Source organism: Phoxinus phoxinus (assembly GCF_949152265.1).
Source record: "Phoxinus phoxinus genome assembly, chromosome: 5".
In the NCBI taxonomy this organism is placed as follows: domain Eukaryota; kingdom Metazoa; phylum Chordata; class Actinopteri; order Cypriniformes; family Leuciscidae; genus Phoxinus; species Phoxinus phoxinus.
In genome coordinates, this window is record NC_136880.1 from 27,941,876 (window position 1) to 27,964,097 (window position 22,222).

The 22,222-nt window shown below is 36.9% G+C and overlaps 1 protein-coding gene across 1 annotated transcript; it reads left to right on the forward strand.

Annotated features, from left to right (window-relative positions):
* The first annotated feature begins 116 nt into the window (after positions 1-116).
* marchf6 (membrane-associated ring finger (C3HC4) 6) lies at positions 117-21,772 on the forward strand. Its single transcript, XM_079611944.1, has 26 exons — positions 117-571; positions 1,345-1,444; positions 2,521-2,594; positions 4,908-5,051; positions 5,166-5,238; positions 5,441-5,609; positions 6,831-7,020; positions 7,122-7,183; positions 7,266-7,298; positions 7,382-7,433; positions 7,556-7,614; positions 7,717-7,797; positions 8,340-8,408; positions 8,731-8,805; positions 9,069-9,203; positions 9,289-9,408; positions 9,692-9,792; positions 11,622-11,759; positions 12,688-12,892; positions 13,009-13,078; positions 13,545-13,726; positions 14,259-14,393; positions 15,115-15,204; positions 15,972-16,104; positions 18,155-18,290; positions 19,206-21,772. The coding sequence occupies exons 1-26, from the start codon at positions 553-555 to the stop codon at positions 19,291-19,293; spliced, it is 2,733 nt and encodes a 910-aa protein (XP_079468070.1). The 5' UTR covers positions 117-552; the 3' UTR covers positions 19,294-21,772.
* The last annotated feature ends 450 nt before the right edge of the window (positions 21,773-22,222 follow it).

The window sequence follows — 22,222 nt, forward strand, 5'->3', positions numbered from 1 at the left end:
CCCAGGACAAGATTCAAAGTCCTAAATTATCCCTTACCTTCTTAACATACATGCAAACCACAAAGCCTCTAGTATTTGAGGCTCGCCTCGCATTGTGCCCTGTATTCATAATAATAATAAAAGACTAAGGGTAGTAAATTAAAAATACGGTAACATGATGTATAACGAGTTGTAGTAGTCCGTGTGAAAATTAACGTTATCTTCAATCCAGCGCAGTCACCACCGGAAAACGCTAGAAAGTGTCGGCGCGTTCTCTGCGCATGCGCGCTGCTCTGTCGTAAATCGAAACCGTAGCACTAGCAGCACATTCGGATCTAGAGGCCACAAACATGTTCAGCCGAGCGTAAAATAGTCGACCAACAAGTATCTTGATCAGCGCTGTTTGTGTGCACTACACGAATAAATAGTGTCCGGTCTGAGATTATGCGGCGTTCATGCTTGGATCGATTTTGTCATGTTTAATTTTAGCGTAATCGTGAGCTGATACTGTGTTTTGCTCCGCGGTGTGTGTTATGTGTTGACTGTAAAGAGGACAGTGCGTCACCGTACAAGATGGACACTGCCGAAGAAGGTAAGCTGTCTAGACACCGAGGCTCTCTGTCTGCTGTCTGTTTGTAGTTGATTTTAAAATGCAGTTTGACAGAAGAGTGTTTATCATTATGTGATGATTTAGCCGGGCCGCATAACCAAATATGCATCTTGCAGATATGCAATTGATGTGGCCTTAGCAAGCTAACGAGCTATATGCTTCCCTGCCAGCTTGGTCTTTAGTACAGCTGTCATCCTCCGAGCACGTCCAAATAAAGATGGCTTTAATATGAGTTTGACTTTACAGGATGTCATGGAAATGTTTAAAAGCACATTAATCATGTTACCATAGTTTTAGCCTTTATCATAACAACTGTTTACTCACACATATTTTGGTCAGTTTTAAACGCACATGAAATTTTAATTCAAGTAGTAGGTCAGTCAAATCACGTATACCATATTTGAAACACTGCAATAATTGCTCATTATTATTTTTTTAACTTTATATGTGGAAGAGTGATAGATAGTTCTCTCATGTTATTCATTGCTATCTAGTCAAGGTTTCTACAGTTATAACAAGAGGGCAAAGAGATTGATTGGCAAGATAGCAAGCCATAATCGTGCTTGCATTGACCTTGTTTTGTTTTTGTCAGTAAAAATGTAAAATAATAAAACCTAATAAAGTATTTTTTTTTCATAACTCGTATTCTCTCATGTTGTTGTAGATTCTGGGTTTGTTGCAACATTCATAACCCATTCATCCTCATTTAAAGTTCTTTTAAAAATATGCTTATTCTGCCTTTTTTTTCCTGGCAGCTGATATATGTAGGGTGTGTCGATCTGAGGGAACTCAAGACAAACCCCTCTACCATCCCTGTGTGTGTACTGGAAGTATTAAGTTTATCCACCAAGAATGGTAAGAGTTTTGTTTGTTCAGCGATGTATTCCCTTTGCGATAACTGTTTTAATGAGATGCTTTTGGTTCAAATAATGTGAAATGTCTTCCAAAGTGTCATTTACATATTTCATTGTTAGTTGACTTAGAAATGGGATATTAGAAGTAACATTCAATGACGAAACTTGGTTCAATCATGCCTAAAGTTACTTTATTATTAGTTTATTGTGAGTGCAATAAAATTCTAAAGTAAGTTGAGCAGTTAACCTTATGTCATGCAGTAATAATTATTGGTGTCCTACTCAAGGATGAGTCAGTAATGGCAAAAAATGGGACAGCATGAAATTGAAAACCACTTACAATGTTTGAAGGGGTTCAAAGCTCTGATCTGACAAAGGCATTCCTGTTCATTATTAAGCTTACAATTTATTTGTCAACAAGGACTGGTAAGCATGGTTAGGATGATTTTGAATATTAGAAAGTTCAAAAGAACAGCATTTTGTTAAATATCTTTACTGTCACTTTTGATAAATATAATGCATCCTTGCTAAATAATATTATTAATTAGATTTTTTTTAAAGAAAACAAATATTACTGTCCCCAAACTTTTGAACAGTAGTGCATGCATATTGCAATGGCAATAGCAATAGCAAAAACAACAACAACAACATGAAACCAGTGTTTTAGGTGTATTGCACTGAATGAGAACCAGTTGAGGAATTATTGCACAATTTTGGCATTTCTTTCTAGAACAGAACAACTGTCAGTAGATCATTGCTTTTGATAGAAATATGTAGGTTAGCCTATCCCTTCTATTGGGGCTAGTTAATTTTGTTAGGCTTTGTGTTCAAACGTTTTTTGTTGTTGTTCTTTTTGGTTACTGAATAGAAAGAGCCAGCAACACCCATTTGACTAAATGACAAGCTGTAACTTATGAGCTCAGGGGGCCTCATCAATGTAACGGTAAACCCAACTATGGAATTCCAGCTGTTGTTATTCTTCCCCTGTGTAAATGGGAAATGAAGCTGGATTTTCAGTGCTTTTTCACACACGTCAGATCATCAACCTCATGCCTGCTTCCTTTTGTGTTTTCACAGTTTGGTGCAGTGGCTTAAACACAGCAGAAAAGAGTACTGCGAATTATGCAAGCACAGATTTGCTTTCACACCAAGTAAGTAAACCCCTCTCATTACATTCTTCAGGGGAGGTAAAGCCAAAGCTCTATATATTCACAACGGCCTCGAATGGCCTGTTCAATAGCAGTGATTGTGTGCTTCAGAGCGATAGGGTTCTATGGGTTGAGTCATGTGATTTAAAAGCATGGCACTCGTGTTGTCTGACGTAGATATTTGCTGAGGTGAAACAAGGTTTTTATACCCAGGCCAGAGTGAGTCATTGTTGCATGGCTTTTGGGCTTTACTACAATGAAGATGTCATATTTGAGTTTTGGGCTATGTTTTACAAAAGCATTACAAATTTAAACACAGGCACTTTGGGAACCATTAGTTCCAGTTCTTTTACACACATACAGCTCATGATCCAGTGTTTTCAGTGTGTAAGAGCAGCTCAGTTTACAGAAAATGATGCTCCCCATGAACTCATCTCTGCATGTGCTCTGAGTTTAGGTCGCTTATAACACACATTTGGGGTCACAAAATGCTTCTATTTTCCTAAACTTGTAATGAAAAGTGCTGTTGTCAATAAAAGAGAAGCTTTTTGGGGTCCCTGTGGTTTTCTGTTACAAAGCTTGATGATTTAATGTTCGAAAATTAAGAAATTAAGACAACCATATATTGTAGCGTTGTAGCCGGCCGGAGCTACTTCTCTCTGTCTATTAGGGCTGTCACTTTTGAGAAAAATCTAATTAGAACGGATATCAAATATCAAGCAATGTATTTGAATATTTACGAGCCAAATAAAAATGTGCTACACATGGCATTTTAAAAACCGGATAGTTTATTTATAGTTTGATTATGGATATTTCACATCATATTAGGGTTGCTCGATTATGGAAAAAATCATTATTTTGGTCAGTATTGAAATCACGATTATGTAACACGATTATTTCACATGACTTTGGGAACGTGTTGCATTTAGTAAAAAGACACCTTTCAACAATTCTTAAAAAATCTAAATTTGAACATTTATTGTATATTTATTATTATTAGATTGTCATAGGTCACTCAGTGTTTAATTTTCAAGTGGTTAAACAAATTCGTGTAGCAATACCATTTAGCAAATCTTGCACGTAGCATGTTTCTTCTCGTCGTCGGATTCCTCAAAGCCAAACTGTTCCCAGACAACAGAGTGGCCTTTTTTGCTCACCAAACGTTGCTGTGGCTGCCCTCCTTCTGCCATCTTTACTCGCGCTGAGTTTTTAAATTCCAGCGGATGATATGCACACTCGACTTGCCCTGACTGAGAGAGTGTATGGCTTCGGGAGGGGCGGATGTGCGCGTGTCATTCAGAACACAATACAAAATAAGAGTGTTCTTTCAAAACAGAACATGGCAAAATAATAGTTTTTTACTCAATTGTACTATTTTGATGATCGTTGGGAGGCGAAATCGAAATTCAATTAATTGCACAGCCCTACATCATGTTCGAATGCATATTCAAATATCGAATAAAAAGTGACAGCCCTAATGTCTAGGACGTGTCATGCAAGTAATGTGCTACTCCGCAAAGGTGCCGACTCGAACCAATCTAAAATAGTCTGAATATAAACACTTATTATAGGTGTACCATAGTGATTCAGGATAAGAAGACAAAAACACAGTTTGGAAAATGGATTCACGGTGGACTTGCTCATTATATAAATGTAGTACATTTTGAACACAAGAAAAGTTACGAACTGCAGCTTTAATAAAATTAAATAATTAAGTTTTTCTTTTTTAAATGCTGTTTTATATTACAGTGAAATATTACAATGGTAATATTTCTTACTTTGTTTATTATTATTTGGTAATAATAATACTCAAAATATTATTTATGTTATTAATAACATTTTTGGACAAGCCCTACAAAAAAGCAATAATATTTTTTTTCTCCCCAAAAATCGTGCAGCCCATGCTCAAGTGATACATACCCTTAGACACTGTATCCTTGTTAACATTTTTTTGTCTGCTCTCAAATCTTTCCATCTGTGTTTATGTAGAGAATAATTTTGATGACATACTTGAGACACTTCTGCTTCTTCTGTACTTCTATTTGTAGAGCTATGGTTTTGAGGCATTTCAGAGACATGATCTGAGAGCAATATGTACATTAAACATCTGTGAAAATAACCCAGTAATCAAAACAAGCCTGCACTCAAATAGTTGCAAAGGATTTTGAGCATCTTAAATGTGAATAAAATCTGTTTAAAATCCATATTTCTCAGTACTGAATGCTAGACTTCCACAGATTTATGAAAAAACTTTACAATATTTATCTATGATAGATATATAAAATTGATTAAAGTCCTGATCTCTTTTCTTTTCAGTTTACTCTCCAGACATGCCTTCACGGCTGCCAGTGCAAGACATTTTCGCAGGACTGGTCACCAGTATAGGCACGGCAATCCGATACTGGTTTCATTACACGCTTGTTGCCTTCGCTTGGCTGGGGGTTGTACCTCTAACAGCATGTAAGTGGTGCCCATAGATCACAGTCTGTTATGCTGTGAGTAGTACGTTGTCTTTTTCCATATGTTATGCATTATTTGCTATGTTGCTCATATAATGCTCTCCTTTTCCTGTAGGTCGCATCTATAAGTGTCTGTTCACTGGATCCGTAAGCTCCCTCCTGACTCTGCCATTAGACATGCTCTCCACGTACGTACCAGACAGGAAAGCTCAAGTTTTCTTCTTAAAATATTCATTTACATTGCGGATCGGCTCATTGTGAACTCTGAGCATGATGGGTTATTTCAATCTTCGCCGCGGTCTCGGGTTTAGCTGTGGATGTGGTTGCGTGGTGAATTGTAATGGTTGGATATTTCAGAAGTGATGATCAGCGAATGTCCATCCTCTGCAGAGAGAACTTGCTGGCTGACTGCCTGCAGGGCTGCTTTGTTGTGACCTGCACCCTCTGCGCCTTCATCAGTCTGGTGTGGCTGCGGGAGCAGATTGTTCATGGTGGAGCCCCTTTATGGTTGGAGCAGAACCAGCAGCAGCCGGCCAATGCAGCAGGACCGCCCAATGAGGTAGAATACCCACAACGCTTTTCATCAGACCGAATACAGATCACCCTCAGATTTGAATGATTTAGAAAATACAATAGTGATACACTAATAAAATTGTGTAACTACACTTTCTTTTTACTTTAGTTGTCATTATTACATTACCATCTACACTACCGTTGAAAAGTTTGGGTCGTATGATTTTTTAAACATGTTTTTAAAAGCCACCATGGCTATTATTACAATAATAATAATAATATAATAAAAAAAAAAAATATATATATATGTGTAATTTATTTCTTATTTTCAGTAGCCGTTACTCAAGTCACGCAATATTTAAGAAATCAATTTCAAATGTTAATTTGCTGCTCCTGTAACATTTTGTAGTATTATCAATGTTGAAAACTGTTGTGCTGCTTAATATTTTTGTGGAAACCATTTTTTTTTTTCAGGATTCTTTAATGAATAGAAAGTTCAAAATCCCAGTGAGGCATAATATTTTATTTATATTATTTGAAATATAAATTAATTTTAACATTATTAATGTCTTTACACTCACTTTTGATCAATTTAATGCATTCTTGCTGAATAAAAGTATTACATAATTATCCTACTTCCCCCAAACTTTTAAACTGTAATGCACGTTGTTTGATAACTTTAAACATTTCTTTTCAGAAACAGATCAGATTTTTTGGCATGATATTTTGAGGTGCAGAAAACATATCTCAAAATATAAATGTAAATATTTTCACAGGTTCAGCCTTTTTTTCTTTTTCTTTTTCTTTTTTGGACAACATTTTTAATTGACATTTTGTAATTTTCCACCTAAATTTCCTCACCGGCAAGTTCTGTTTATGAACGTATATCCTCTTGGAGAGCAAAAATTATATTCCTATTGCGGTTTATGTCAGTGAAACTTTCTGAAGCTTGATATTCTTCAGAGACCAATTATGCAGGTTGCGCCATGAACCTCTTTGTTTACTTTGCTTCCTACTTACTGTAATTATCATTTTGTTTTGAGCACAGCACAGTAGCCTGCCTGACCTTCTGTCATCTTCAAATCCCACATTATCCCCTGAATCTCCAGAGACTGCTCTCTTACCAGAATAGTTGCTTGTTCTGTCTTGAACTGAACCAGTTGCAGTTTACTACTTTACAAATCCTCTTATTTAGATACTTTATCATCGTAGCCTCCAGTCAGCGGGTCGATTTTCTTCATTATCGATATAATATCTTATCCATTAGGCCCCGGGCCAGGGTAATGGAGGTGCTGAACAGCCCATGCCCGCCCCGGCTGAACCTCCAGGAGAGAACGCTGCAGCTGCTGAGGCTCCTGACCTCCCCGCTGATCCTGCGGAAGAGATGGAGCTAGATAATGAAGATGAGGAGGATGGAGGAGCTGACGATGCGGCGGATGCCAACAATGGAGCACAGGGTACGAACGCTTTAATTGAACAAGTTAGAAACTCTTAAGTGGGTATAATTGTTGACTGGTGGTGATCTGTAGTTATAGAGTTTTGTGTGTGTTCTGTACAGATGACATGAACTGGAATGCTCTGGAATGGGATCGGGCAGCTGAAGAGCTCACTTGGGAAAGGGTGAGACTGGTGTGCCATATATTGTACGTCATGCCAAAATCTTTCAGAGAAACATTAAACTTGTTTTTCCCCTTTTTTCCAGATGCTTGGGCTTGATGGGTCCCTCGTTTTTCTGGTAAGTAATTATACATGTGTCTCAATAAACATCTAATTCAAGAGAGCAAAAAAATAGATTTTTTGTTGTTGTTGCTGCTGTAGGAGCATGTGTTCTGGGTGGTCTCACTCAACACACTCTTCATCCTGGTGTTTGGTAAGCATAGCTGCATTTTTGTTTCAATTAAATTAAAACATGCGTTCAGCAATATGAAAACTATTACTATGTGTTCTCTAATTACAAACTTCAACTCTTAAAATCAACTCTTTTTTTTTAAGCTTTCTGTCCTTACCATATTGGCCACTTCTCAGTGGTTGGACTTGGTTTTGAAGAATATGTGAGTATCAGATTCGTTTTAGGTCCTTTTTTCCAGCTTGATTGAAAGATTTTAATGTAAACACAGTTTCAACATTGACAGCAATCTCTCATCTGTTTTCAGGTTCGTGCCTCACACTTTGAGGGTCTCATCACCACTATAGTTGGATATGTCCTTTTAGCCATCACACTCATCGTGTGTCATGTATCCTTCCACACTCAGAAACACCTGGAATAAAACAATCCCAATCAACATAACTAGCCTGCCCTGGTTTTACATATGTCTTCAAGACCAGGAAATTACACAACATATGACGAATACTACTTTTTTTTTTAGTTAAATCAACTTCCAAGTCATACAATTTCAGTTTAGAAATATTAAAGGTGTGGTCACATTTAACACTGTTCTGTAATTTTTAGAATCCAGTGAATTTCCCAAGCAGATTCTGCATTGGGTTAAATTTCATCATATGAATTTGCAGAAAGCTGCTTGGTTTGAAAGTGACTTCTGTGTGAGCTGTTCTGCGGACATCACTACACTATTGACAGTGGACCTTTTTGCTTTCAAAATTTGACTGAAATTTCCCTAATGTGATTGTGACCGCACATTAACTCAGAATCATATCTGTTTAGTAACTAAGTGATTTCAGTTAGGGTCTTGTTTACAACATTTAACTTCTCATATCTTAAGATGGGAAGTCTCTGTAATACGGCCCTTGATGTTCCTTTCCTTAATTCAGATCTCAGGGATTAGCAGCGCTGGTGAGATTTCAAAGATCACGCCGCTTGTTAGGAGTCTGCTACATTGTGGTAAAGGTCAGTTATATCAGCAGTTTGCATGTGCTGTTTGCTAAACTTGAGTCATTTAAAAGGGCGAGAACAATGACTTAATATTAGTGCGTAACACTGGTTGCAACACCTGGTTTTGAATAAGATCTTTGGGTTTTACCTTAATGCTGTGTTTTCAGTCATGATACTGCTATAATTAGGTCACATTATCTAAGCTTAGATTACAGGCTTGGGCCTAATACACCTCACCTACAGTATGTATGCAACTATGTGTGTGTTTATGTTGTATTTTAGCCTACTAGTTTAATAGCAGTACTTTGAGTCTAATATTATATGATCTTTCTTCTAGGTGTCTCTTCTAGTAGTTGTAGAGATTGGCGTCTTCCCCCTCATCTGTGGCTGGTGGCTTGATATCTGCTCTCTGGTATTTAGTTTCATTTTATCATATTAATTTTAGGTGCACTCTTTGGGTCTGTAATAACTGGAGAAAATCAGTTATCATTCCCATTCATTCATCTTCATTTCATTCATCTTCATTGTCAGTGATTTTCCATGATCTTCAGTGCTCTGCTTCAATTCTTCATCTTAATATTTTATAAGTTTTTGGCAAGTTTAGTTTAGGAACCTTAACCTTAGTGTTTGTTATACAGTAAAGGAAAACATTTTTTTTATCTACCTGTTTTGTAGGAAATGTTTGATGCCTCATTGAAAGACAGAGAGTTGAGTTTTGAATCCGCACCAGGGACCACCATGTTCCTTCACTGGCTGGTGGGGATGGTCTACGTCTTCTATTTCGCCTCTTTTATTCTTCTGCTCAGAGAGGTGAGCATTTCTGTATCACTTAACCATAGAGTAGATCTTTCAGGAAATGTTTGGGAAATTTAGATGCTGTTCCTTTATCTCTCAGGTTCTAAGGCCTGGAGTCTTGTGGTTTCTCAGAAATCTGAATGATCCAGATTTTAACCCAGTGCAGGAAATGATTCACCTACCAATATACAGACACCTGAGACGATTCATACTATCAGTGGTGAGTAAATGTTGCACTTTTATTTTAGACTGTATCCTATGGAGTCCTTAAATTAGGTTGGATGAAAACCATATTTAAATGCTTTTGCAAGCGAATGAAAAGTTTCTCGAGGTAATGTAATAGTTTTGCAAGAAAAGGCAAAAGTTTTGTGAGTGAACGAAATATATGAATTTAAATATTTTTCCTCCTGTATAATTTTTTTTCCCCATTACCATGTGTCCTTAGACGTTCTGTACTTTTCTGGATTCCATGGTCTTGAATGAAAAGTCTTTGCTCTTTTCAGGTTGTGTTTGGCTCGATCGTTCTTCTCATGTTGTGGCTTCCTATCCGGATAATCAAACACATCTTCCCTACATTTCTTCCCTACAATGTGATGCTTTACAGGTAAATGAGATGTATTTCCACCTCATTAGTCTTAAACTTGAATGTTCCTTGTGATAATTGCCTAAACTTTTGGGGGGGAAACAAACTCAGAGTTTGAGGACAAGTGTCGTTTGGTGCTTTTGCTTGTTTTACTGTATACATTTGGTCAGAGATTACAGCAAAGTTCTCTCTTGATGTGACATCATGTTTAAAAGAAAGGGTCATAAATATGAAGTGCTAATTATTGCTGTCATCATGGCAGACCTTTGCTTCGTTACCTAATGAGTGCCAGGAGTCTCTGTAGTGTCATGTGGGCCTGTTGCATCATTTGGCAGGTGTATTACACCTGATGTCATCATTCCAAGAATCCCAGCAGACCTTACTTCAGTCTGATCTTGCAGAGAGCTGTTAATAATGGTGTCCACAACAATAATGCCATTTAAAAGTCCCTTCGCGGTATTTGTGTATTTTACCCTATGCAACCTTGCTTTACATTCGTCACTATGAGAGTACTTTGAACAGCTGTAGTGTTTGTTGAGGCACTGACTCTGACTTCTGTGGAAAGAGGCCTTTGGGGTTTTTTAAATATTGTCTGAATGACTGAAAAAGCTGATGTTTGGACTTCTAAAATGGCATGGCTTGTTTTACTTCTGTGGAACACAAAGAAGATATTTTGATTTAAGGTTTCAACATTTTTGTATGCAGAGAATGTCAGTGCAGTCCAAAACCGCATTTTACCACACAGACTAATATTATATTGACAAAAAACAACAACACTGAGACATTCTTCAAAATATCCTCTTGTGTTTCACAGAAGAACAAGTGTCATACAAATTTGGAACAACATGAGGGTGAACAAATGAACAGAATTTTCAGTTATGGGGGAAATATCTGCAGTGGTGTTTTTAGTTTTAAAGCTACATAACATCCTGTACTCTGTCCTGTACAAGCAGAACTCTTCAGGTTACCTCTGGAATATCTAATGAGTTTTTAGAATGGTTTTTGATTTATCAGTAGAATAAAAGGCTGTTCAGAGTTGACACCAAAGACTAACTATATTACTATATTGATAACTAATTTTAAAGTTTTAATAATCATTCTAATTCTATGAGAATAGGGAAGACCACACCACAACTATAATGATAACGGACATTATAGTTGGAGTAACTTTCAGAATGATTTTTTCCCCCAGCTGATTTATGATTTAAAAAAAAACATTGTCGGCCAATCAGAATCCACCTACATTTGCAGCAAGCATTGGAATAAACAGAACATTTTCAAGCATTGGTGTGGAGTATTATCATTTTAGTTATATTTATAGTTATTGTTCTTAGTGTGAATGGTCCTTAAAGTATGTGGTTAACCATTACTTGATAAACACGTTTTGTTCTACAACACAAATGACACTGTTATACCTCAATTTTGAAATCGTGTGCTTTAAAAGCAGCAACAAGTTGCTACATAAAGACAACAACGGTTATCAAATGAATTACACAACAACAAGCTCATGCGCACATAAAAGGGGCAGTAGTCTAGGTTCTATTTTTAAATGTTTATATTCAAGAATTGAAAGGATTAAGGTTTAAACTATTTCACACCATGACTTTCAGACAAGTTTGTTTTAAGACAACCAAATGAGTGTTGTAGGGGTGAAAAATGCCACAGATCTGGTAAGATGACTCCCAAGGTATTTTAATCTTAAAACCAATTAGATATTCCATAGGGAAGGGTTTAGCCTTATTGGTGGCCTACAAATTGATGCCATTCCTGAACAGCACTATTGCTAAGTGAAAACAGTGATGCCAGTATTTTATATAGAATTGTTATGACTTCCTCTCTCTCTCTTTCAGTGACGCTCCAGTGAGTGAGCTGTCTCTGGAGTTGCTGTTATTGCAGGTTGTTCTTCCTGCTCTGTTGGAACAGGGACATACACGACAGTGGCTCAAAGGTCTGGTACGAGCCTGGACCGTGACCGCTGGCTACTTGCTGTGAGTCTCGCATACATATTTACCCTGTTGCCCATTACGTCCGATAACCTCGTGAACTGAAATGACTTTTCCTGATTCTCTCTGTGTTGTCCTAAAATCAAATCAATGGAACTGAACTTTGTGTTAGGGCAGCACGATTATGACATTCTAATTGTTGAATATTTCTGTTGATGTTATAATAGCAGTTATTACTCCATGGAATGTCATTCCTTTATAATTAACTCTTTCCCTGCCATTGACAAGTTATCTCGTCATTCATGATATAACGCTTCCCTGCCAATGAGTTTTTACGACTTTCCGTGTTACCACTGTTATAAGGTAGGGGGCACTATTACGCATCTCCTTAATGAGTACAGTATCTCCAGATCAAAACACAGACAAAGAAGGAGCAGAAACAAGCGATCTCATATGTAAGCTGATGCATATGAAAATAAACAGCATAACAATCAGAATGGCCTAATTTTACTTAATGAAATGTCGACCCAGGAAGTGCTATAGAACTGTGAAGCTTTGGGGGTGTTGATGGGCTCGATCCACCACATCTGTTTTGATCATCATCTTTTTGAGGGTCTGTTCTTTCTTTTGATATATTGTATGTTCAGATATTCATACAACAAAATATTCTGGTGGCCATGAAACTTTTGTGAAAATGACCAAAAATGCTGGTGGTGGCTGACTTAAAAAAAAAAAATGCTGGCGGGGAAAGAGTTAATGAAACTGTCACTTAAATATACACTCAACTGTTTGAGCTACGTAGTTCAGCATGAGTTCACTAACAGTCCACTTTACAAATCCTAAATAAGTAAAGCTGTCCACATCGCTGAATAAATCTCTAATTTACATTGTGCCTACACCTTTCTTGAATTTCTTAAATTTTGAAGTCATAATGATAATCTCGATCAATCCTACTTGGTGCCACACCTTTTAGAGACTTGCACTCTTACTTGCTGGGAGACCAGGAAGACAATGAGAACAATGCCAACCAGCAAGCCAACAACATCAACCAGCAGGCCCGTAACAATGCCATTCCTGTGGTGGGAGAAGGTCTGCACGCTGCCCACCAGGCCATTCTGCAGCAGGGCGGCCCAGTGGGCTTCCAGCCCTATCACCGGCCCATGAAATTCCCTCTGAGGGTACGCTACCTCTGTCTTGAATACTTTATCCTTTAGTTTAGTGTATGTCATGATTTTTTAAATCTGATTTTCAGATTAATGGCGTTTAATGTTTATTTTCCTCTTTATGCCCATAGATTGTGTTGCTGATTTTGTTCATGTGCTTGACGCTGCTTTTGGCCAGCTTGGTGTGTCTCACATTACCAGGTGAGATCCAAACAAATTGGGGTTTCTGATCATTTGCTCTCCCTAATTTTTTTCCAAACTTGTGTGACTTGCTTTCTTCCATGTGGCAAAAGGAAAAAAATAATTGTTTGCACTTTAGTTTGTCCTAAAGTGGACATTAATTACAATGATAAGCTTTCAAGATAAAAAAAAGGACCAGTGAATAAGATTTAAAGCAAATTAGTCTTATAGACCTTTTTAATGATGCTTTAAAGCTGTTTGTGAAGTATACAGATTCAGTCCCTATTACTTGTAATTGCATCATATGTAAGTGATCATATTACTGATTTAACTGCATTTGTGATCAAATACATAATTGGCTCTTATTAAATCAATGTTTTTCTTTACTTTTATTTATTCATCTTATTTTCATATTGATATTTTGATGCTTTCAGAGAGAGAGCATAGGCACATTTTGTCTTACTGATTTCCTCCGTGTTTCTGGCAGTGTTCACTGGACGCTGGCTGATGTCCTTCTGGACGGGCAGTGCTAAGATCCATGAGCTGTACACTGCAGCATGTGGGCTGTATGTGTGCTGGCTCTCCATCAGAGCGATCACAGTGCTGTTGGCCTGGATGCCTCAGGGCCGTAGAGTAATCCTTCTCAAGGTTCAGGAGTGGACCCTCATGGTACTTAATTCATTGGTCTCATTGTGGAATAATGTGCCCCTTTAATGCTTTTTTTGTGGGTTTTACCTTTCATGTAGTGTGTAATTTAGCTGTTTGTGAATATTTGTCATGCACTTTGATCTTTGAAACTTTTACAAAGTTATTGTGGTATTCTGAACGGCCTGAAAGGAATCGTCAGTAATTTCAGTTTGACACCAATCTGAAACAAATTTGCATACTGCCTGCCCGTGTACAATGTCTACTTTGACCCGCCAAAAAAAAAAAACTGTAGTTGTAGCTGAGGCCTGGAAGAGTTTGGTTTGTGCTGTCGACGTGTTGAGAAGACGCTGTTTTCTACTCTGCGAAAGCAACTTTTTAAATAGCATAATAGGAATGAATTATATAAAAATAGTTTTAAAATGTGAGTTTGGGCTTATTTTACTACAACATACAGGAATTAAAAACTATTGATATTGCATGTAAAATAAACCAAAGACACAGGTGATTCCATAATGAAGTGTGCTGGTGATTTGTGTTTTCTGTGTGGATTCAGATTTTAAAGACCGTCATTGTGGCCGTGCTGTTGGCTGGAGTGATCCCGCTGCTCTTGGGACTGCTGTTCGAGCTGGTGATTGTAGCTCCTCTCCGAGTGCCGCTGGATCAGACGCCTCTGTTTTACCCCTGGCAGGTAAACCATGATTAGGGGTGCTTCTCTTAAAGACACAGGTCACCCAAAAATGACAAATGTATCATTTAATCACCATTTTGTTTTAGACCCGTATGACTTTCTTTTTTGGAACACAAAAGGTTAATTTGTAAATAATTCTCTTTTTTTCCCCTTCATCCCCAGTATCAAAAGCAATTCGTATGACATTGTTTACATTTGGTCACAAAGAACCAATGGCCTTTTAAAGGATATTCTTTTTGTATTCTCTTTAAAGACACAACTTTAAAGACATTTTAAATGGGGGTGAATAAATGACAGAATTCTCAGTTTTTAGTGTTTTTAGTCAAATGCCACTTGAGAAAAAGTTTTGATGATCCCAGTGCATAAAGTTCCACCAGGTGTATTAATGTTGTTCGATCTTTATACACAAATAGAGTTTAAAAATAACATTAAATGAGCAACATTATTCTCAAGATCTGACATGTTTGCTGTGTGTCAGTATTGATCTGACCCAGCTTTTCTTTGTGCTTCTACTGTTCTCTGTTTGAGCTAATGAGCTGTGTCACTGATGAACAGGAAAACAAATTTTTGGTTGGATATACACCAGTAGCAGGCAGTTTAAAAGAAGACACTTTTTGCCCTACTATATCTAATCCATCCTGTTTGGAGAACTTCATTTCCACAGGCGCAAAGTTGGGCACAGAGGTATATTGACTTTTATTTGTTTTTCTATATCATTAAGGACTGGGCTTTAGGAGTGCTGCATGCCAAAATCATTGCTGCCATCACACTCATGGGTCCCCAGTGGTGGTTGAAGACCGTTATTGAGCAGGTTAGTGGCCGTTGTTTGTCCATGATCTCTTTGGTGCTGTTACGGCTCTAGATGCTTTACTGTAGATAAGAGCTGTGATTAATTGTTAAATTCATTCAAACACCCATGCGATCTTATTCATAAACGACAACAATTCGCCGGTGACTATTAAACCTTGGACAAAATCACACCGGAACATTCATATGTGTTTTTGCTTTGTGGATGAGTAGTTAGCATGTATAGGTATGAAACACAGCAATCTTTTCAAACACGGTCGTTATTTCTGTGTTACAAATATTCTTATTATAATAAAAGTTTAGTTCGGAATCAGATGAAAACACTGATGTCTGCGGAAGAGATCAAAATAGAGCAAATCACCTTTTGAAGGTAACTTGGTGCTTCAAATAACGATTGCATCGATTACATTTTTACCCCACCAGGTGGCGACAAAGTGACTGCTATTTATTTAAACATGTATTTATTGAATCATTAATTTAAGAGATTTGTTCAAAAATGTTGATTCATCCTGTTATGACGCAAGTGAAGAACTCATTGAATCAATTATTCTAACCAAGTTTTAAAAAATATTTTTAATATATAATTCAGATTACCGGTAATTAAACAATTTAAATAGATTGCAGCAATTAACATTTTGTCAGAACCTCTAGTAAATTACACTATTTTGTTAAGTTGTCTTCTTGAAAACCACGATTCTCAATTTATCCAGAATCAAGCCGCTCTACTGTAGAGGGATACACACACTAACTGAATGATTTACCACTCTTCAGGTGTATGCCAATGGAATCAGGAACATTGACCTTCATTTCATCATCAGGAAGTTAGCGGCCCCGGTCATCGCTGTATTGCTGCTTTCTCTCTGCATCCCCTACGTGATTTCTGTAGGCATCGTCCCCCTTCTTGGTGGGTAGAAGCAAGACTTTTGTTAGTCAAAGCTCATTTCTCATATGAAATTTTGTATTAGACATTGTTGTATTTCGTGTACAAGTTTCATAAGTTTGGTGCAGTCCCTGTAAATAAGATTCATTCATTCAAAAAATGAACACTTTTTCTGGCATATTCCCATTTAAATGTTGGGGTCAGTAAGATTTCTCATTTATTTTATTTGGGTTTTTTAACTAGGACACATTCAATTGATCAAGATACATTAAAGACATTTATAATATTACAAAAGATTTCCATTTTTATTTGAAAAATAAAAGCAGCCTTGATGAGAATACTTCTGTATCATATATTTAAATGTATTTCCTGAATAAGTCTCTCTATTTGTTAAAATAATTAGATTTTTTTATTTATTTTATTAATTACTAATTTATCTTTGTATTTTTTTATCTCTCCAACCCCTCCGTCCCCGTCCCACCCCCCCGTCCCCGTCCCCGTCCCCCCCACACATTAATTTATTAATTCAAATGACCCCATCATATATAAAGTATAAGTTCTAGGGCTGTAATCAACCAAAGAAAATCTTGGTCGACTGAAGTCCTGAAATTTTCGACTAAAAATTACGTTAGGCTAATAATCGACTAATAAACGTTAAATTAATTAGCTGCGCAGTACTTGGTAGCCTTGTTGTCCGCCTAAATGAATTATAAATAAACACACAAAACTAGTAGGCTATTTGCAGTATGTTAAATAGTTTTTGACCTAATTATTTTGCACTGAAATGAGTCTGACACACGAGTCTGTCGGCTCTGACAGCGTTGCATCACATGCACCTACGTAATATCATAGCCTATGACTATGTTGTCAACTAGTGATATCATCACAAGAACTTTTGAGGAATATGCAACAATTTAGACAATTGTTTTTGTCATATGTATTATAATAACTGACAGACACTATGATTTCAGCCACTCTGTGCAGCTCGAGGCTGAACATACAGCCTCATAGGACATAGGAGCTCAGCTTCGCGACTGAGACATGAATAGACTATTAACTTAAAGCTTTTACTCTTAAGGCACGTCCACTTTAATAAAAAATAATATTTATTAAACAAACCAGATTAAGAGCATAAACAAAATAAAGTGCATAACTGAAAAATAAAGCATAGGCTCAAAACTAATACAAACAGTGGGCACAGCGCATTAGGCTCCATTTAAGAAATTAAATAATAAAGTACCCAAATCCAATAAATAATACTAGAAAATATTATTACACTAAAACATTGAAATATGGCAATTCTGATATGTTCATATAGCCTACTCAAAATAGACGGGGCAACCTAACGCCTAATATTTGTCGTCGAGCTGTGATATGCAAACTGTTGCTTGCAAAATTTGCATTCAACTTTTTTCCCGTTTTCTATTTTTAAAAAAATGCTGAACGCGGCAAAACTGATAAAATGAACGCGGCTAAAAATTGACCAATCAGAATTTTGGTCGAGCCAGAACGTATCGACTGGGAGATTACAGCCCTAATAAATTCTTAGTTTCATTCACCCTCAATTTCACAGAACAAATGACTCTTTTGTTGCAACAACAACTGTTGTTGCAGTTGAACATTGTTTGATTTTTATAGTTTAAAGAAGCTTCATCTCGTGGGGCTCTGAGTGTCTTCAATCAATGGGGAAAAAGGGCATTGTAAATGACTACTTGAGCTCTTCAAGTACAAAATTCCCATGATGTCTGAACAGTTAGATGCCCTTCATACTGCATATTGAAGTTATGTAGTGGCGTTTACCATGACGTTTGTAATAAATACCTGTTTCTTCAGGTCGAGACCTCTTTAGGGTTAATAAATATCAAATCAAATCCCCATTGGCGGAGCTACCGAACATTGAGAATACACCTGGCCTTCTTGAGGCATGCAAGATATCCTTAAAGACCTCAGCCATCCAAAATAAATCTTATTTTCTGTTTGTCTGCCTGAAAACATTAATCAATCAAAAGCCAGTTTGATTGTTCCTGGGGTTTTCTCTCATGCTGTCATTAACCGCTCTTATCTCTCTGAATAGGGGTCACTATGGAGATGCAGAATTTGGTGCAGAGGAGAATCTACCCCTTCCTTCTGATGGTTGTGGTGCTGATGGGTATCCTTTCTTTCCAAATCCGACAATTCAAGCGCCTTTATGAGCACATCAAGAATGACAAGTGAGTCCTGAGCAGTGATTAACTTAGTTTTTCAGAGCCAACACTTGCTTAGTGGATTACATTTTCAGGGACATTTTGTACCTTGAGATAGCATTTTTTTGATTGGTGTATCACTCATTTACTGTCAAAAGTGACAGAAAAGACACAATGTTACAAAAAATCTGTTCTGGGGGAAAAATTGATTACAGTTTCAACATAAATAATAAGCAGAAACTGTGGTTACACTTTATTTCGATAGTCCACTTTAGACATTCTACTAACTATAAGTAACTTTGCAACTACATGTCAACTAACTTTCCTTGAAATATTAGTAGACTGTCTGCTTAATATCTACTAACTTTATTTTGATGGTCCCCAACAGACATTCTACTGACTAAGTAACTTTGCAACTTCATGTTGACTAAACCATCAGTCTACTACGGTCTACTAATACACTAGTTAGTTGACATGTAGTTACAAAGTTACTAATAGTTAGCAGACTGTCTGAACTATCAAAATGGTGTAACCTTAATTGTTTTCAACATTAATGATAAGAAATATTTCCTCGTATTTACATAGGAAACAGTTATTTTCAAATGAAAATATTTGTACTGTTTTTACTGTACTATATATATTTTTTTATCAAATAAATGGAGCCTTGGTGAGAGCATAAACATTCAGAAACATAAAAAAAAATCTTACGGACCCCAAACGTTTGAACTAATGTAATTGAATGATTTCATTGAAATAAGATTTGATTTAAATCTGTAAATTCTGGCTGTTGCAGTAAATATTAGAGTATTGTAATATAATTTGAATAATAATACAATTTTGGTAGCATTACTATCTCCATTTGAATAAATAATACTTCCAGCCTTGTTTATCTGGGATTTGTTTTGTTTTGATTTGACTTTTGCTCTTTATTCGTCCATGCAGGTACCTTGTTGGACAGAGACTTGTGAACTATGAACGAAAAGCTGGCAAGGCCAGCACTACCACACACAGCAGTTCAGTGCAGGAGTAAAGAGCTTGGGATTGCTTTGGAGTCACGGTTGTGTGTGTGTGTGTGTGTGTGTGTGTGTGTGAGCGAGCGAGCATGTGTGAGCATGCGTGAACGACTGAATGAACCTTCCTGCTCCCTCTGCTTACCCGTGATGTGTGCGTCCATACAACCATCACGTCCACTAAGACTCTAAAAACTGACCTCTGGCTTCTCTGACTCTGCCAGCAAAAAAGGGGCGAAAGAGCCATGTACATAAATGGGGCGAAAGAGGGAAACCCTACAGCCAACCAACCATGGATTTAAAAAGAATGTCTCACTTCTAAAAGGAAAAGAAAACCCAGAAAAAAAAAACAGATTAAGTATGTGTATTAATTTATTAAATCTTGTTGTTACCTTATTTGTGGAGATTTGTTTGTGGGAGGACTCGACCCACATGGTTCCTTTCACCAATCTCATGGAGAGGCCAGTCAGACTCCAGAGCTGAAATATCTCTCGGACAAACGTCTGGGTCATAACGGAGCTGGACTGTCACATTAGTACCTTTTTTATTTATTAGTTTTGAATTTTCAATGAAATATGATCTTGAAGTTTTTGAATGAGGGGGTCTCGTATGATTTGGTGCAATTGGCAGTGTGTCTTACCTTCATTTCTCGATGCTTTAACCTCCCTAGTTTTATGTGCGAAGCAGAAGTGGATGGAGGCGGATTTAAAGGTTACGCAGCACCCATCCGCTTCCTGTCATGTGGAAAAGAGGGAATTTCGTTTCACCAACAGTTTGCGCGCGACTGTTGTTCAAAAAGACAGAAGCAGAGTCAGTATCTAGCAGACGAAGCGTAGTTTGACGGTAGTGTTTATGGCTCACAGTGAGCCGCAAAGCCTACCTCTGCCTGCTAGCACTTCGTTCAACTCTGAAAAAGCCTTTCGAGTAGCTTAGAAGACCGTTTAGAGTGCTAATCGCGTCAGTGGTTGAGCTAGCATATTTGTCTGCTGTTCAAGTTGATATGTCTGTCTTGTGCTCAGCATGGCCTAGCAACACTTTCTCATAGATGTAACTCTGGCACGTACACAGGTTGTTGCACTTTTTTTTAATTAAAAAAGCATTTTTTTTAAGAGCAGCAATAGTTCAAAAACCCTTTAGACCAACATTTTAAGTCCTTACTCTATAATTCATCAAACTGATCAGATTTCAGTCGAAACGTGTGGTTTCTTGCTTCGATTTGTTAGAAGAGAAGTCTTTTTCGTGTCTGTAGGTAAGGAGGAGATCCTCAACTACACATTTGTAAATAGTGTAACTTTTCAATTCTTTGTGTATGTTTTTCTCCATTTCAGATTTGCCGCGTCTGTTCACGATTCCCGAAGAATTAAGTCTCAGACGGCTTTAGAGATAGTGTTAATCAGCGCTGAGATTCTATAAGTGACCTTATAGTATCTTATTACACTGAAACTGGATACTGTATGCTTCTTGATAGCTTGCGCTCCTCTGAAAGGAAAATGTTCTATTTTTATATGTGCAACTAGTGACACCGTTTTCATGTTTGATCAGCCATTGATTTGATATCCTCTTTAAGTTTTCTGAGGTCAGCTAGAATCCAGGAAAAAAAAAGGTAGTGGTCCAGCACTAAACACGGTCGTGTCTGGTTTACTAAGCCTTTTCATAGCATGTTTGTGTGAGAAGTATTCAGTATTTCTGAATGTTTTCAAACCTCCTGCTAGGAGGCTCTCGCTGTAACAATTACATTCTCATAATGGCAGACAATTTTTTTGTTTTTTTTTTGTTGAAAACTTTTATTACAAATATTAAATCACAAAGTGTGGTACTCGCAGTGCTTTTGTGTCTTTAATCAAACTTGGAATCATTTGCATACTTGATTTTTGAGATACTGTTTATAATAATAATATCTGTTTATTATAAAGTGTGATATAAAGATGTTTATTATACAAATGACTCCGTTAACCAGGTTTGATAACAGTAATGGGGTTTGCAACATCTGGATTTATAAGACTTGACTACTCGCACAATGAGAACTGCACTAAAAGCTTACAAACTTGGTGGGTGTTTGTGGTACAAAAACAACAATGCAGGACAAGACCACAAGTATTTCTGTATTTGTAATATATTGAGACTTCTGATATGTCTGATGATACATTATTTTTATATGTATCATAACCATTATTAGCTGAGCATAATTTCTCATTCATTCAGTACAAACTGTAAACTTGTCCTGTCCTAGTCATCTGTAGAATAATGGCATCAACCATGTTGTGAAACACTGTTGCATATAACCGACAGATTACTAGGACTCGTTGTTCATTACCAGTGCTTTTACTTGCTATGGTTTCCCGTTATTGTATTAGGCTAGTTTGTTTGATGTGGGCATTGACATTTTGTTAGGTGAACTACTCTTCATATATGTTGTTTGGCATGATGTACAGAACATTTTGTATTCCTAAATTCCTTTAAAATGAAATTTTACACAGCAAAATAAAAGTAACCTTTTGTAAATACAAGCATGTGACCAGTAAACAATCTGGATGCTCAATCAAAGTTCATAACCTTCAGCCTTAATATGCCTTGTGGGTCAGTCACATAATCTTTTACAGTCTACGGTTATGTAACAGATGTGTCATGTCGGAGTTACAGAATGACCTGTCTAATACAGTGCAGTTAAGTTGTAAAGGTCTCGTGAATCAGTGTTGTTGTTGGAACTGAAACTATTAAACGTTTTCAGTAATTGAACTAAAGATTAAATAAAATGCAAACACTATGAAACAAATTCAACTTAAAATATATAAATTAGAAATGTCGCTTTGGCTACTAACAAGTTGAAGCATTACTAAAAACAGAAATATAAATTAAAGCTAAATAGAAGTAGAAATAAAAAATTAAAAGCACCTAACAAAATTACTAAAGCAAATTAAATTAAAATGAACACTAAAAATAAATAAGAAA